Source organism: Solanum pennellii, chromosome 11, assembly GCF_001406875.1.
Source record: "Solanum pennellii chromosome 11, SPENNV200".
NCBI classification, from domain to species: Eukaryota; Viridiplantae; Streptophyta; class Magnoliopsida; order Solanales; family Solanaceae; genus Solanum; species Solanum pennellii.
The window spans coordinates 64852806-64870601 of NC_028647.1; the positions used below are offsets into that span (position 1 = coordinate 64852806).

The window sequence follows — 17796 nt, forward strand, 5'->3', positions numbered from 1 at the left end:
TCATCATATATTATTATAAGTGGGAAGCTTCTAACCTCAAAGTTGAATTACTATTTTACCCTTATTTTACCTCTAAAATAAATTAATATTAATATTTATTTAATTAATTAAATATTAAGTAAAAGTTATATTTAAATTCATGCATCAAATAAGATCTTAATGCATCATACATTCATGTACTAATTAAATGTAGATAATGAAGAGTCTAATAACCTTTCAACTTTAATTTGTAAGATAAGTGGGGGTAATGAAGAGTCTATCAAACACAATCACACCACACTATATATATTCCTTATTTTATTTAAGTTTGTAATCATCTTGCATACTACAGTAGGTTAGTCTACATCCCTTGTAAAATTTTTATTACCAGTTTGTAATTATAAGAATTTTTACTATTTTATTTATTTGTATCCTTTAAAATTTCATACACATTCATCTTCTTTTTGTTGAGAAATATGTAAACTATGATAGTTACAAGATGAATTTACTCCAACATGAAGTTGTAAGTGAATATTTATTTTTCACATCTCCATCGTTTTGAGTTTTTAAATATAACTTTGTAGTTGATTACTGTATTTTTGTATTCATCCTTTCTTCTATTTTAGGATATATAGTAAAGCTAATCACATTTTGTATTTATCATTAATTATTTTGAGGGTAAACATGCTAAATCCCATAGAATAATAATTATGTATTTTTAATTGTTTGATAATCATTTATCTTTTTTTAAACCAACATATTACTACTTTTTCCTTTTTATATTTAATCTCAAATGTTCAAAAAATTATAGTTTTTTATGAAAGGACTTAGATTTGAACTTTGCTATATAAATTAAAATTTTCTAATATCAATTAGGGGACAAACGTGCAATGCACGTTTCGAGAACTAGTATAATATAGATGTAAACATAAACACATAAATAGTACATAATTTTTCGAGTTCTCGTCGACTCCTTCTATCATAGTCAACCAAAATTTTCATTACGTAACTATCATATGCCCTAATAAAATTATAAATGATAGTCACTTATATAATAAATAATAAATTGAAGTGACTGTCCAATATCTATAAACTATTATTCAGAAAAATCATATTTTGTGTATGACTTTTTCAAATCACATTAGAATATATTTTATTTTTTGGATAAGTAAAAAAATGTATGTGAATGGAATTTGAAAGTGATTTTCGTGGTGGACAAGGAAAAGATAAAACTGATGATTTATATATGTAAAGAGAAGATATATCGATCGATGCTTAAGTTAATATATTATTTGTCGTAGTTATTTGTTTTTTTCTGAATTATTTTCATGAGTTCTTTGCTATAATATTTATTTTACATACTTGATTGTTAATATACTTACTCGAGCATAGGGTCTTATTGTAAACCATGTTACGGTGGAGATAAGGCTTATAAAGAATTCATTTAGGTTTATTTATGTCATTCAATAAAGTGTTTATTTATGACATTATTTTTTAACAGAGAACATAAATAATTTTTGATAATAATTTTATGGGAAAATTGTATATAATAGCAAACTAATAATCTAAAATAAATGGAGTAGCTAGGGTTTGATTTAGTTGTGCTCCATAGCAAACGTTTGCAAAAAATTGTCAGGAGCCTCTCTCCCAAATATCTCGCTCGTCACTCTCCTCCAATCTTTCGCTCGCTTCCTCACTTTTTATACAGAACACAAGTGTATAAAAATTGTTTCTAATTGTATAAAGCAGAAAAAATTGTATAAATACATATATTTTTTTTCCTCTCTCTCCCCTCTTCCAGATCTCGCTCGCCACTCTCCCAAATCTCGCTCGCCACCCTCGCCTTTCTCACTTATACAAACAGAAGCGAAATGTATAAATTGCGTTTCTGTTTGTATAAAGCGTGAGAAAATTGTATATACACATGCAAGTACATATATTTTCGTCCTACACACTTATAATTATACGATAAAAATACTCTCCTTCCCAGTTTCTTTTGTCTTTCTCTCTTTCTCGTTTTATACAATTTTCAAATTGTATCTAATTTCTCTCTTTCTCGTTTTATACAATTCGATTCAATTGTATATTCCTTGTCAAGTCTCTTTTGTCTTTCTCTCTTTCTCATTTTATACAAATTCAAATTGTATATAATCGTTCTATACACTTATAATAATACAATTCGTTTTATACACTTCATTTTTATACAGATCTCTGCTCAAGTGTCTTTCTCTTTCTTGTTTTATACACTTCGTTTTATACAATTTGTTTCAACTGTATATGTATAGCGAATTATACAGTTTCCATATTTGCTATGGAGCGCAATTATGCAAACTTTGCTATAGCATACAAATATAAATTTTTTATTTGCTATATGTGAAAGTTGCCCTAATTTTATTCGACTAATCTTTTATTAGAGGTCTACATCTCCAAAATTAAACCGGCCCACCCTTTAACACATTTAAAATTAAAAATTGGACCCCTTAACGTGTTGAACAAAAAATCAAAATAAATATTTAGTATGTTATCTTTTTTGAAAAAGAAAGAAATCTTTTTTATTCATTTTTATCAAGTAATATTGAAGTGACTTTCCAATAACTTAAACTATTATTTAGAAAATCATATCTTTGTATGACTTTTTCAAATCAAATTTAAAATAATATTTTGACTATGTACAAGAAGTATGTTATGAATGTGACATACTAGACAAGATAAGGGAGATAAGATCGAGATAATTCGTTCAATAAGAATACGTGAGATTGTGAATATAAAAAAGGTAGAGAAAAATTAAAAAAGTTTTTAGGAAATGTTATTAAATAGAATATGAAATGACGCTAGATAAAAAACATAGAGATAAAGAACTAAGATAAAATATCAATAAGTAATTGAACGTTATTTGGTTCTCAAGTTGTGGTAGTTACTTGTTTTTTTTTCTTAATTGTTTTCGGCATGAATTTTTGACTATATATTGTATTTATTTTACATACTTGATTTATGATATGCTTACTCGAGCCTAAAGTCTATCGAGGACCACCCTTCTACCTTCACTAGGTAGAAATAAGGTTGTCTACTCTTCGGATCTCACGTACAAAAGTCTTCTTTCCAAAGTGGAATAATTATCAAAATACGAAATCTCCCTAACACGTTCTACCTAATTGTTGACTTCTTGTACATTGATTCTGAATAGCTTTATTGAGATCAGATACAAAAAATAAATACAAAGACTTTTAATTTTGAGAATTATGTTAATTTAATTTTTATTGTTTTTAACATTATTTTTAAATAATTATATAAAATATTACTCCTGGTAATTAAATTTTAAATTTTAAATATTATTAATATAAATAATTTAATAAAGTAGATCTTAAATAAATAATTTTTCAAAAGGAAGACATTCTATCCTCAATATTTATTTCTTGAAAAAGTCTACACAAAAAAAAGTAAAAAAAAAAATAATACATTTTGTGGCACCACAAAAAGTGTGTCATATATTTTATGGGGCACCATTAATTGTAATAGTCCACCTTTTTTAATCCGTCTAAAAAAAATGATACATTTTTATATTGAGTAATAATTATATTATAAAATATCTATTTATTTTTAATAAAATGATTTTTAGTCACACAAATTTATATTATTTATTTTGAACCACAAATTTTAAAAGTCTTACTTTCTTTCTTAAACTCTGTGTCGAATCAAACTAACTAATGAGACGGAAGGAATATAACTTAATAGTTTAAAGGCTATAATTTGACCAATCATGTTAAGATGTGAAAGAAAATGTTGAATGCTATGTAGTACTATTATTTTATCACATTGTTTGTTGACCATTTTGTGATAATAAAGTTTAATTATTTGGGGACACTCTAATACAATTACAAGATTCTTGGTTTTTCTTTCAGTTTCTGTTATTTTTCAGCTCAAAAAGTTGAAGAAGACAAGATTTTTGATAAAGGGAATGTGTCAAAGGTAACTGCTTTAGTGTTTCAGCTAGCCTTTGTGTTAAAAACTCAATCTTTGAACACCCTATTCAAGATTTATGTATTTTTTGTTCTTTGAGTTATGATGTTTTCAGCTTAGGAAGTAGAAAAAGATAAGATTTTGATAGATAACAGTGTTCTTGATTCTAAGATTATGGGTTTGAGTTACCAAGAATACGAAGGAAAAAAAGAAAAAAGATAAAGATTTTTGATAAAGGGCGTGTGTCAAGTTAGAGTAAGTATTTGGACATCTAATTCAATTCAAGTTTCTTCTAGGTAACTTTTAGTTTAAAAAGTATAAAAAGACAAGATTTTTTATTAAGGGTGTGTGTGAAGTCAATTGCTATTACATTAATGGAAGAAAAACAAAAGAATGTGAGTTTGGTTTTGGCAGTTAATGGAGAAAGGTTTGAGTTGCCATGTGTTGATCCTTCTACAACTCTGCTTCAGTTCTTGCGCTCTGAGACTTGTTACAAGAGTCCCAAGCTTGGTTGTGGTGAAGGTAATTCTCCTATATATTATTTTACCACTCCATTACATGTATACTATACGTTTTTTGGATAAACGTGGTGTCCTGGTCAACTTGCCCGTAGATACCTGTAGTGTTTTTGCCTATGCTGATATGACATGTTCTGCTGTACTTTTCTTGTTAACCAGTGATCATGCAGAAAGTATATGATAACTAATTAGGACTTCCTTTTTGAGGTTTTTTTTGGTTCTGTGCTTAAATTCTGTACTCTCTTAAGAATTTTTTGACAATCTAAGGGTGTGGAACGGTAAAGATTCTTTCATCGTTAGCTAGATGTCTGGAGTTCATGTCTTGAGAATGAGGTACTCTTAAGTAGAGATGTCTGACGGTTTTCAGGCAATGAAAATCAGTCATTTACATGAATTAGTTCTCTTAAGTTGGAGGTTTTTGTTTCATAGTGAACTACTTTATGTAATTCTTCTTGTTAATTCGAAGTACAATGGAATACTATGGCTAACTTTAGATTATATGGAAACACTTTTTCTTCATAAGTCTTGTAAAGAGGTATCATCTCATCATCTGGTTTCATTATATATTTTGGTTTCAGAAAGAACATAACTTATTTGTGTTGTTGCAGGTGGTTGTGGAGCTTGTGTCGTTCTGGTGTCAAAGTATGATCCCAATCATAAAAAGGTTGAAGATTTTAGCGTGAGTTCGTGCCTTACGCTTCTTTGCAGTTTGAATGGTTGTTCAATTACTACAAGTGAAGGCCTTGGGAACACCAGAGATGGTTTTCACTCTATTCATGAAAGATTTGCCGGTTTCCATGCTTCTCAATGCGGCTTTTGCACTCCTGGCATGTGTATGTCATTTTTCTCGGCTCTGGTCAACGCTGATAAAGGAAACAAAACCAATCCTCCATCAGGATTCTCTAAGCTTACTTCATCTGAAGCTGAAAAGGCCATCACAGGGAACCTTTGTCGATGCACTGGATACCGGCCCATTGCTGATGCCTGCAAGAGTTTTGCTGCTGATGTTGATATAGAGGATTTGGGGTTCAATTCTTTTTGGAAAAAAGGAGATTCCAAGGAAGTGAAAGTAAGTAAGTTACCTCCCTATGATCCAACTAAGAATTTTAGTACATATCCTGAGTTCTTGAAAAGTGAATCCACTACGAATTCGGACTCCTCAAGGAGATACCCTTGGTACAGTCCTGTTTCCATTGAGGAGCTACGGAGCTTGTTGTACTCCAAAGTGATGGAAAATGGTGCAAGCTTTAAACTTGTCGTTGGTAATACCGGCACAGGTTATTATAAGGAAACTCAGCCATATGATCATTATGTTGATCTCAGGTACATTCCTGAATCCTCAATCATCGAAAGAGATCAGAATGGCATTGAAGTTGGAGCAACCGTGACTATCTCTAAACTGATTTCATTCTTGAAAGAGGAAAACAAAGTCAATATTGGTTCATACTGGACGTTGGTGTCCCAAAAACTGGCTAGCCACATGGAGAAGATTGCTTCACCATTTGTTAGAAACTCTGCTAGTGTGGGAGGAAATTTGGTTATGGCACAGAAGAATGGTTTTCCTTCAGATATTGCTACATTATTTCTTGGACTTAGTGCTACTGTTAGATTGATGACCAGTAATGGATTTGAAAAGCTCTCATTGGAGGAGTTATTATCGAGACCACCGCTAGACTCAAAGACTGTGCTTCTAAGTGTTTGCATCCCATTTAAGAATGCTCAAAGTTCTCTCCAAACTCACTCTAAATTGTTGTTTGAAACCTTTCGAGCTTCTCCACGACCTCATGGGAATGCCATTGCATATGTAAATGCTGCTTTCCACGCTGATGTTTCTCACTGCAAGAACGGTGTCCTGATAAACAATATCCAGTTGGCGTTTGGTGCTTATGGAACAAAACATGCAACAAGGGCTAAAAAAGTAGAGGAATATCTAGAGGGGAAGATATTAAATGTACATGTTTTATATGAAGCACTTAAATTGGTCAAACTAGCAGTAATACCGGAAGATGGCACTTTACACCCCGAGTACAGATCAAGCTTGGCCGTCAGTTATGTTTTCAAGTTTCTTCATCCCTTCACTGATGTTCATTCTGCTATTTCTGGTGGTTTACTCAATGGAATTAGTGACATCTCAGTTGAGGAACTTTCTAAAAGTTGTAATGATGGTCGCATTAGTCAGGGGAGAGAACAAACACTACTGTCTTCTGCTAAGCAAGTCGTGGAATATTCAAGCACCGAGTACTATCCAGTCGGTGAACCGATGAAGAAGGTTGGAGCTGCGATGCAAGCTGCTGGTTAGTTTTCTTATTTAAACAGTTCATTTCATCTTGTGCATGTTAAGCGAAGGGGAGCCTTGAAACAATGAAAAAATTATATACAATTTTTCAGGTGAAGCTGTTTATGTAGATGACATTCCTTCACCACCAAACTGCCTGCATGGATCATTTATCTATAGTACAAAACCATTAGCAGGTGTAACTGGAATCCAACTCGAGTCAAATCGATTAACAGATGGAGTCACCGCTGTTATTACTTTTAAAGATATCCCAAGCGGAGGGGAAAATATAGGAGTTCTTACAAAGTTTGGTACCGAGCCCTTATTTGCAGATGATCTCGCCCGATATGCTGGCGACAGAGTTGCTGTTGTGGTGAGCACTTCAAGATTCTTCCAGCTGGATTCAGTTTATGAAACATTAATTTCTTTATTTTCTTGAAACATTATAGGTTGCTGACAGTCAGAGGTCTGCTGATTTGGCTGCAAGAACAGCCCTCGTTGAATACGACACTGAAAATATAGATCATCCCATCTTAACCGTTGAGGAGGCTGTTGAGAAATCTAGCTTTTTCCAGATCCCACCATTTCTAAATCCAAAACAGGTTGGTGATTTCTCCAAAGGAATGGCTGAGGCTGATCACAAGATTCTCGCTGCTGAGGTACTTTCGATTTCTCTGTATTGTTTTCATTCGTTCGAATGGTTTCCTGGATGGTGATCTTACATGTCTAGCCATAGATGTATAGTAAAGGTTTAAATGTATTACTGATTAGCTCTTCCCATAATCATTTCCAGATAAGGCTCGGTTCCGAATACTATTTTTATATGGAGACACAGACTGCCCTTGCGATTCCAGATGAAGACAACTGCATGGTTGTTTATACTTCAAGTCAGTTCCCTGAGTATTCGCATCGTGTTATTGCCAGTTGTCTTGGTGTTCCCGAACACAATATCCGCGTAATTACAAGAAGGGTTGGAGGTGGCTATGGGGGCAAGGCAATCAGAGCAATGCCTGTGAGTATTTGAAAATAAAATACTCCCTCCGTTTCAACTTGTTTGTCTGGTTTTGACTTGGAACGGAATTTAAGAAAGTTAAATATATGTAGAATGTACCAAATTGTTCTTTAATCTTGTGGTCTTAAATATGTCATGGAGAATCTTGAAACTAAAGATTTTCCAACAAATCTCTGAATCGATGTTAATGTTTGTGCATGATTTCAGGTTTCCGCAGCCTGTGCACTAGCAGCATACAAGTTAAGACGACCTGTCAGGATATACGTCAACCGGAATAGTGACATGATAATGACAGGAGGACGACACCCGATGAAAGTAACGTACAGTGTAGGATTCAAATCGAGCGGAAAGATCACAGCATTACATCTTGATATATTGATAAATGCCGGGATCTCGGAAGATGTAAGCCCCATTGTACCATCAAATGTGATAAAAGCACTAAAAAAATATGATTGGGGTGCCTTATCTTTCAATGTAAAACTGTGCAAGACGAATCTTTCCAGCAAATCAGCTATGCGGGCCCCTGGTGAAGTGCAAGGATCTTATATAGCCGAAGCTATAATGGAGCACGTTGCAGGTTTACTCTCGATGGAGGTGGACTCAGTCAGAAACAAAAATTTCCATACATTTGAAAGCCTTAATTTATTCTATGGTAACATTGTAGCAGAAGGAGAATATACATTGCCTAGTATCATGGATAAGTTGGCAGTGTCCTCGAGCTTTTTCCAACGAAGCAAGATGATAGAACAGTTCAACCAGAATAACACATGGAAGAAAAGGGGTATTTCTCGAGTGCCAATCGTGTATGAAGTCATGCAAAGACCAACCTCAGGAAAAGTCAGTATTCTGCAAGATGGATCAATCGTAGTAGAGGTTGGAGGGATTGAACTAGGCCAAGGGCTATGGACAAAGGTTAGACAGATGACTGCCTATGCTCTTGGTTTTATTGATAGTAGTTGGGCCAAAGACCTCGTGGAGAAAGTACGAGTCATACAAGCAGACACCTTAAGCTTAGTACAAGCCGGGTTTACAGCTGGAAGCACTACATCTGAATCAAGCTGTGAAGCTGTTAGACTTTGCTGTGACGTATTGGTTGAAAGACTGACCCCTTTGAAGAAACAGCTGCAGGAACAAAATGGTTCTGTTGATTGGCCAATGCTGATTCTCCAGGTTTGTTATTAACAGAGAAAAATCGATAGAAATTGTCTTCATTCATTGATCAAAATACACAAGAATACATTGGTACTTATACACAAGAGAAATTCTCATTTTTTTTTCGAAGTTTCAATTCTGGAAGTCATGGGGTCAGTCACAATGAAATTTTGAGTCTTGAATTCTATTTGAAGACCATAACAAAGTAATTCACTTGAAAGTAATATATATAATTGCTTTTGGTTTGCTTCAATTCGCTCGGGAAAAAATTATTCTTTTAAAACAATTAGCCATAGTGTGTTAAATATCTGAGTTTGCAGTTATTTCCCACTCGCTCCTTATTTTGCAGGCACAAACACAATCAGTAAACTTAGCAGCAAATTCTTATTATGTACCAGAATCCGGTTCCATGAGTTATTTGAACTTTGGCGCTGCTGTCAGTGAGGTAAACTTTCTGTTTTGTCTGTTTTTCTGGTTCTGTCATTCATGTCTTGGTAACATCCCCGCTTCAGTCTGCTTCATGGATTTTCATTTTACAATATATATGAGTGCATGACACTCAGCAGGGATCTCTGATTGTGTAATACTCACTCCGTTTTAATTTGTTTATCTGGTTTTGACTTGAAACCGAGTTTAAGAACGTAAAGAAGACTTTTGAATCTCGTGAGCTTAAGCTAAAGATACGTAGAATGTACCAAAATGACCTTTAATCTTGTGGTCTTGAACATGTCACGTGGAAATTGGAACTAAAGAGCTGCCAAAAAAAGGAAAGCAACATTCTTTTTTAAACTAACTTAAAAGGAAAGTAAGACAAAGAAATTGGAACGGAGGGAACATTTTTAAGCCAATATATCTTCTGCAGCACCTTCATTTGGCAGAGTAACATTAAGCTTTTTTTACAGGTGGAGATTGATATTCTGACTGGAGAGACAGCCATTGTGCAGTCGGATATTATTTACGACTGTGGGCAGAGCTTGAATCCAGCTGTTGATTTGGGACAGGTTCTTCCATTCGTAGTAGATTTTGGATTCTTTAATTAGAACTTTCTTTTACGATAGAGAGATGCATCGTGCATGTGATCTGTTATTCAAACTTCAGAACTATCTGATTCATTATCACAAGATTGCTCATAATTGTGGCGATTGCCTTTCTTTTCCTTGCTGCAGATTGAAGGGGCTTTCGTACAAGGAATTGGATTTTTCATGCACGAAGAATATCTCACCAACGAAGACGGGCTAATGGTCTCGAATAGCACTTGGAAATACAAGATCCCAACAATTGACACTATACCTCGGAATTTCAATGTTCATGTGCTAAACAGTGGACATCATGAAAAACGTGTTCTCTCGTCTAAAGGTATTATTCTTTTTTTCATTTCTTTACCCGCCCCTTCTGCGCCAAACAAGTTCTTTGCTTATGAGAGTGAACTCATTTTTCACTCAGTTTAGTGGAAAATGTTGATATGTTTCTTGAAAACCGGACAAAGAAATATGTAACCGAATGTAAGTCAATATCTTATTCCAACACTAGGTAAGCATATAAACATTTTGTAACTCTCTGTCTCGAGTTGGAGCATAGATATTAATCATACGTCCACATGAGGGACAAGTCGAGTACTGCTACGTCTAGCTGGCAACTCTCCAGTTTCTAAAAGTAAATCAAGAATATACTTTCTGCGAGACAGAAGAATTCCATTCATTCTTTCAACTATACTAAGTCCAATGTCCGTTGAATCTTAACTTGATTACTTGTTTTGCAGCATCTGGTGAACCGCCTCTGCTTCTGGCAGCTTCGGTCCACTGTGCAACAAGAGAAGCTGTTAAAGCAGCACGCGAACAGCTCAAACTTTGGGGCAATCTGGACGGGTCTGTTTCAGAATTCTATTTGGACATCCCCGCCATATTACCCGTTGTGAAGACACAGTGTGGCCTGGATTATGTAGAGAAATATTTGGAAAGTATCTTGGCTCAGAAATCTAACTAAAAGTACTTCAACATGCATCTCGAATGATACTGAACTATGTTGCTCAGACTCTCAAAAACTGTTGCCTCAGCCGTGTCGGTTCCTCAAAAACTGCATTATTTTAGGACGATCCGACATGCACTTGGGGGTACTTTTGAAAAGTCCGAGCAACATAGATACTGAATACTTGTTTTTATGTAAATCTTCTTAAAGAATTTGATTATTTTTTATTCTTCTCAAAATTATTTTAGAAAGAATGTCATAGGTTCAGACAAGAGAATCTATGACATTAAGTCGTCGCTGAAAGTCACTAAAAGTCGTCGCTAAAGGTTATGAAGGTCGTCGCTAATAAGTATGAAGGTCGTCGCTAAAAGTCGTGAAGATCGTCGCTAAAAGTCACTTTTAATGGCGACTAAAGTCGTCGCTAATAAGTATGAAGGTCGTCGCTAAAAGTCACTTTTAGCAGCGACTAAGTCGCCGCTAATAAGTATGAAGGTCGTCGCCGCTAAAAACTATGAAGGTCGTCGCTAAAAATCACTTTTAGCAGCGACAAAAGTCGTCGCTAAAGGTTATGAAGGTCGTCGCTAAAAGTGGCTTTTACCAGCGACTAAAGTCGCCGCTAAAAAGTATGAAGCTCGTCGCTAAAAGTCACTTTTAGCAGCGACTAAAGTCGTCGCCTAAAGGTTATGAAGGTCGTCGCTATAGGTTGCTTTTAGTGGCGACTAAAGTCGTCGCTAAAAGTTCCTTTAGCGGCGACAACACTTGCCGCTAAAGGGTATGAAGTTGTCGCTAAAAGTCGCCTTTAGTGGCGACAAAAGTCGTGCTTAAAGTTGCTTTCAGTGGCGACTAAAGTCGTCGCTAAAAGCTGTTTTTAGTAACGCCACTAAAGGGTATGAATGTCGTTGCTAAAAGGTATGTATGTCACAACTTTTTTCGCCACGAAACCAATCTCTAGCGGCAAATTTAATCGCCACTAAAACCAAGTTTAGCGACAACAAGCATATAATAGTTGCCACGATAATCAACCTTTGCGACTATTATGATCGTCGCTAAAACATACCATTGTCGCCACTAAAACTATTCATTAGCGACAACTGTTATCCCACTAATAAATATAGTCATTGCCACTAAAAAGAAGCATTAGTGACAATTGTTCTCGCCGTTTCATGAATATCCATTACGATCTTATTAACTGTGTGGTCTCTAAAGGCAAACAGACACATTTCAAAGTTCAAACAAGGTACAATGCAGAAAAAAAATCAAATTTACGTAATTTCGTATGAATTTTTGATGATACATAGTCTCGAATTATTTTTTATCGAAATTCTTTTAATATATTAGCTTTCTGTTATCACAAGGCGATAATGATAGCAAAAACCTGGGCTAGGAATCTGTTTGAACAATGTATAAACATAAACGAGGAAATTAGAACCAGAAGCACCATTTTTCAGAATCTAGAGTCTCTTGTCAGTGATAGAGTAGTAATACTAGGTTCTTGACATCGACTAGGCTCCGACATGCACTTGGAGGTATTTTCGAAAAGTCCGAGCAACATAGATACTGAATACTTGTTTTTATGTAAATCTTCTTAAAGAATTTGAACGGTTCTTTTAATAGAAAATGTGTGATCTGAAGTTTCTTTCTTCAATTTGGGAGAGAGGCGACTGGCAGAGGGAGAGTGGCGAGCGAGAATGGGAGAGTGGCGAGCGAGAGTTTTGGGAGAGAGGCGACTGACAAACTTTGACAAACGTTTCTATGGGGCACAATTAAATCAAACAGTAGTTACTCCGGTTATTAGAATAATATACAATTATCCCTGTTAAATTGCTATTAAATAAAAAAAATGTCTTTTTTAAAGGACGGACTAATTAAAAGTGAAAGTGAGAAATATATAAATTAGGACAGATTTTTTTTTCCAAAGTTAAATTAGGACAGGTGACTATTGGATTAGTTGAATTTTAGATGATTAATAGAGAAATTAAGAGGATTGAGTGAATTAAAAGTTGACATTTAAAGGAATCTTTAGTGATAAATAAATAAATCTCTTTGAAAATAGGAAGATATTTTTTTGACTTTTTTTAAAAAATTAAAATATTCATCCCACATGTTTAGTGAATAAAATAAAGATTTTCAGTACAATAATTGAGCTTATGATGATCACAATCAATTCCATGATCTGTATTTGAATGATATTTCACACGTTTAGTAGGTGATGGGCAAGATCTGATCTTATTTTTTTATTATTTGATGTTTCAGATTTAAAATTTAAAAATTTAAAAGTTTTCAGTAGGACGTATTTTAATAATAATCTTGATTAGTTGGACCAGTAATATTGAATATTATAAAAAGAGGTATAGTGGACCGGATGTGATCTCTCCACGTTTAAATTTTGTCGGTTGGAATAATTAATACGATATATGACTTAAAGTAAAGTGATTTTTAAATATAACTTCGTAGTTGATTACTGTATTTTTGTATTTAACCTTTCTTCTATTTTTAGGATATATATAGTAAAGCTAACCATATTTTGTATTTATCATTAATTATTTTGAGGGTAAACATGTTAAATCTCATAGAATAATTATGTCTTTTTCATTGTTTGATAATCATTTATCTTTTTAAACCAACATATTTGTACTTTTTCCTTTTTATATGTAATCTCAAATGTTTAAAAAATTCATGTACTTAACTGTTATAGAGATGTACAAAATAAGTGCAAAAGTAAAAATAAAATAAAAAATAATGTATAGTAAAAAAATGACAAAATGATACATTGAATAATATTATTTTAGAATTTTATATATATATATATATATATATAAAGAAATATAGTTTATCTTTATTCTTAACATATTCATGCCTTCTTTTCTGTTTGTCTTATTTATTATTATTATATGATTATAGTTTTTTATACATATGATATGTTTCGTCTAGAGTAAGTCATGTTTTGTCTAGAATAAGTCTACTTTTAACAAAATGTAATTCAATTAGTATGAAAATATTTTTGTCTATATATTTTAATGTGATGTCTTTTTTTTATGGATGTCATGTCTTTATTTATTTCTTTTTTTTCCGTTTGAAATTGTAATTTTTTCTAAAAATTTGATGGTATACCGCCCAAACATTTTGTAATATTTTTCTTTATACGTATTTTTTTTTATAAACAATTTCTTTTTTGATTATTAAAACTTATGTTTAGTAATTAAAATACATTAATTCCTCTGATAAAATAAAATATTTATTTTTCATGAAGTATTTAATATATCAAACCTCCAACATCTAACACAAGATTTTCATGTTATATTTTGTGCAGAGTTATATTCTTATGTTAAACTTACATATGAAAGGACTTAGATTTGAACTTAGCTATATAAATTAAAATTTTTTGATATCAATTAGGGGACAAACATGCGATGCACGTTCCGAGAACTAGTAAATCTATAAAGAGATATAGAGAAGTTGGAAAGTAATCAGAGGCGGACCCACATGGTGTCCGCCGGGTGCTCGAGCACCCATTAACTTCATTACGGAATATATATATCTATGTAGAAATTGATAGGTATTTGTATAAAATTAACATAGAGCACCAAATGAATAAATAATTTAGTTGGCCCAATGGCTCCTGGATGGGTACTTAAGACTTATTTAGTGTTGTTGTACCAAGGTTCGAATCTCACTGTTAACACATATTTCTGAAAATAATTACATTAAATTGTACTCTAATAAGTAGACCTACTATAATAATTATGACCAGTTTAAATTGGTTGAATTTTTCTCAATCATTTTTAAAAATATTTTCTTCAAAATAATATCACAATTTATATAAGTAATTTCAATAATTTTGAAAAAGATGAGATTTTTAAGAAAATATATATGTTGATTTCTCAAACATGTAAAGCACATGTGATAAGTTAAGTATTTCTCAAAGTTCGATAATATATTGGAACATTTTTTCCCTAAAATAAAAGGACTTGTTGGGAAGATTGATAACATCACTAACATGTAAAGCACATGTGAGGGCATAAAAAAAATCTCTCTTTTATCTTTTTCCTATAAATAGAAGTGTGATAATAGTATCTTAAATTAGTATAAAGTCCTTCACCTAATAACTATAATTATGACCTGAGTGTTTCAAAAAGATTGAATTTTTCTCTCCATCATCCCTATTAAAACTTGGAAATATTTTCTTTTGAAAATAATCATCACATTTTACATAATTGTGAGCTTCATTTTCCCTTTATAATTCAAGAATATTCTTTGCTTATTATTTTAATAATTGTGATATTTTCCAGCTCAGTATGTAGAAGAAAAGTTGAAAAAGATAAGATTTTTAGTAAAGGGTATGTGTCAAAGTTAACTGTTTCAGCTATCTATGAATCTTGATTTAAGAAGCATTGGTGTTATAAAGTAAGCATTTGGACACCCAATGATCAAGATTCTTGATTTTTCTTTCAGTTGTGATATTTTTCAAGCTCAGTATGTAGAAGAAAAGTTGAAAAAGAATAGATTTTTGATAAAGGGTATGTGTCAAAGTTAACTGTTTCAGCTATCTATGAACTTAAACTATTAAAGATTCTTGCTTTTTCTTTCATTTCTGTTATTTTTCAGCTCAGTAGGTTGAAATAAAGTTGAAAAAGATGAGATTTTTGATAAAGGGTATGTGTCAAGTTAATTGCTTCAGTGTTTAGCCAAGAATCTTGGTTGAAGAATCTTTTAGACATCCAATTCAAGATTCTTTTTTTTTTCAGTTCTGATAATAGTTTAGCTCAATATGTAGAAATTTTTTGAAAAAGATGAGATTTTTGGTAAAGGGTATGTGTCAAAGTCAACTGCTGTCAGTGTTATATCTAGATAAGAATTTTGATTCAAGAAGTTTTAGTGTTAAAAAGTCAAGCTTTTGGATACCAAATTTGTATAATTCAAGATTCTAGTTTTTTTTTTCCAATTCTGGTAATTTTTCAGCTCAGTAAGAGAAAAAAGTTGAAAAAGACTAGATTTTTTTTTATCAAGGGTATGTGTCATTGCTTCAGCTAGCCAAGAATCTTGATCTAAGAAGCTTTTGTGTTAAAAAATCCAGCTTTGGACACCCAATTCAAGATTCTAGTTTTTTTTTTTTTCAAGTTCTAGTAATTTTTCAGCTCAGCAAGTAGTAAAAAGTTGAAAAAGACAAGATTTGTGATAAAGGGTATTTTGTGTTAAAATGTCTGGCTCTGGACACCCAATTCAAGATATTTTTTTTTGCCACTTCTGGTAATTTTTCAGCTCTGTAAGTAGAAAAAGTCGAAAAAGACTAGATTTTTGGTAAAGGGTATGTGTTAAAGTTTAACTGCTTCAGTATAAGTTTTTGTTCCACTTCTGATATTATTCAACTGAAAGTAGAAAAAAAGACAATTTTTTGTGAAGTTGCTAACCATAGAATTTTGATTTTAAGGAGGCTATTGTAGTAATGGAGGAAAGACAGAAAAAGGGGAATTTGGTGTTTGCAGTTAATGGAGAGAGGTTTGAGTTGCCATCCGTCGATCCTTCTACAACTTTGCTTCACTTCTTGCGCTCTGAGACTTGTTACAAGAGTCCTAAGCTTGGTTGTGGTGAAGGTAATGCTCTTCTTTTCTTTCATCACACTTACGTGTATAAATATGTTTTTCTTTTTGAACAACCGTGGTGTTCAAGCCTGTTTGTGCGTCTCGACTAGTCTCAAGGGTACCGTGTCATCTCCCACTATCCCACCAACACAACATTGAGTAACTCTGTCTGTCAAGGCTTGGACAAATAAGAAGAAATATCTAGTGTTTTTTACTCCGTTGAAATTTGAACCTGAGATCTCATGATCTTAATCTTCCTAGCATATGCTATACGTTTGTTTTTGGTGCTATTATATAATTAAGAAGCTTTGGATTTCCTTATATTTGTGTTCTTATGGCAAATGTTCATGGAATTTGATAAATTCTAGTGTACTTCTCTTACGCACCCGTCATATGCAGAAGTCTTATGATAACTTATTAGGAATTCCTTTGATGCTTTTTGACATCTCTGCATTTCTGTGCTATTTAAGCCTTCCATGTCCATTGAAGGGTGTGGTGGAACGGTAAAGATTCTTTCACCTCTAAACAAAAGTCTCTGGTTTCAAGTGTTGGGAGTAGGACACTGTATGTTTAATTGTTTTCAATCAATGAAATCTTTCATTCTTGGGTTGAGTTAAGCCTAGGTGTCATATCTTTACATAGTATCAGAGTCAGGTTCATCTCCGTTTGGGCTCCTGATCCATGCTTCAGTTGGGCTTGGGCGTGAAACGGGTGTTAGAGTGGTTTAAAGTTCCACATTAATTGGGGAATTGACTAGTGGTCTGCTTATATAGACTTGAGCAACCATCCCCTCACGAGCTAGCTTTTGGGGTGGAGTTATACCACGTATTACACGAATTATTTCTTTTTTTTTTGGGATAGGGGATAGAGTCTCACATTGGTTTATACGGACTTGCACAAACTTCCCCTTAGGAGCTAGCTTTTTGGGAACGGATGGTGGTAAGGCCCAAGTGCCATATTTTTACAATAGCAAAAATTAAGTTTTTAGGTTTCACCATATGTAATTGATTTACATACTAAGCTAACTTCAGCAGCTTCGGAGAGTAGAATTACTTTTGTGGTACAATGAAGTAAAATGACTAGCTTTTATAGAGTAGTTCTTTTTTCAATGTAGTTTACTCATTAAATGAGATATCGTATTTGTTATGCGGAATTTGAGATAATACGAGAAAATATAAACGCGAAAAACAAGACAACAGATTTACGTGGTTCACCAATAAATTGGCTACGTCCACGGGAAGAGGGAGAGCAGTTTTATTATGGAGAGGCAAGAACAGAATTACAGAATAGGGTTTGCCATAGCGTCTATATATAGTGCTAAGCTATGCCCTAACAGGCTTGGGCCCAACATACAGAATT

General features: G+C 33.2%; 2 protein-coding genes across 6 annotated transcripts in view; both read left to right on the plus strand.

Moving 5' to 3' along the window:
* Positions 1 to 3766: 3766 nt before the first annotated feature.
* On the plus strand, positions 3767 to 11091 carry LOC107003101 (indole-3-acetaldehyde oxidase-like). The gene is made up of 10 exons (XM_015201355.2): positions 3767 to 4458; positions 5063 to 6748; positions 6843 to 7102; positions 7179 to 7388; positions 7523 to 7741; positions 7949 to 8911; positions 9243 to 9338; positions 9796 to 9894; positions 10060 to 10249; positions 10653 to 11091. Exons 1-10 carry the CDS (start codon positions 4311 to 4313, stop codon positions 10874 to 10876), a joined length of 4095 nt encoding a protein of 1364 aa, XP_015056841.1. The 5' UTR covers positions 3767 to 4310; the 3' UTR covers positions 10877 to 11091.
* A 3852-nt stretch (positions 11092 to 14943) lies between these two features.
* LOC107004068 (abscisic-aldehyde oxidase-like) overlaps positions 14944 to 17796 on the plus strand; it is a 9960-nt gene continuing 7107 nt past the window's right edge. Inside the window, exons 1-3 of one of the 5 annotated variants that reach the window (XM_015202290.2) lie at positions 15107 to 15195; positions 15311 to 15375; positions 16287 to 16449. In XM_015202290.2, the coding sequence (XP_015057776.1) occupies positions 16302 to 16449 (148 nt within the window). In that variant the 5' untranslated portion in view covers positions 15107 to 15195; positions 15311 to 15375; positions 16287 to 16301. Of the gene's footprint in view, positions 15075 to 15106; positions 15263 to 15310; positions 15376 to 16028; positions 16041 to 16286; positions 16450 to 17796 lie in introns of those variants that run through there. The other 4 variants (XM_015202291.2, XM_015202289.2, XM_027912800.1 and 1 more) reach the window with 4 other exon arrangements.

What these genes read in the sequence shown, in the direction of transcription:
- LOC107003101 (XM_015201355.2), top strand. Translation starts at nt 4,311, where the DNA reads ATGGAAGAAAAACAAAAGAATGTGAGTTTGGTTTTGGCAGTTAATGGA. An exon ending in CAAGCTTGGTTGTGGTGAAG is followed by an intron (nt 4,459 to 5,062) that starts GTAATTCTCCTA and finishes GTGTTGTTGCAG; the next exon opens with GTGGTTGTGGAGCTTGTGTC. An exon ending in ACGTGTTCTCTCGTCTAAAG is followed by an intron (nt 10,250 to 10,652) that starts GTATTATTCTTT and finishes CTTGTTTTGCAG; the next exon opens with CATCTGGTGAACCGCCTCTG.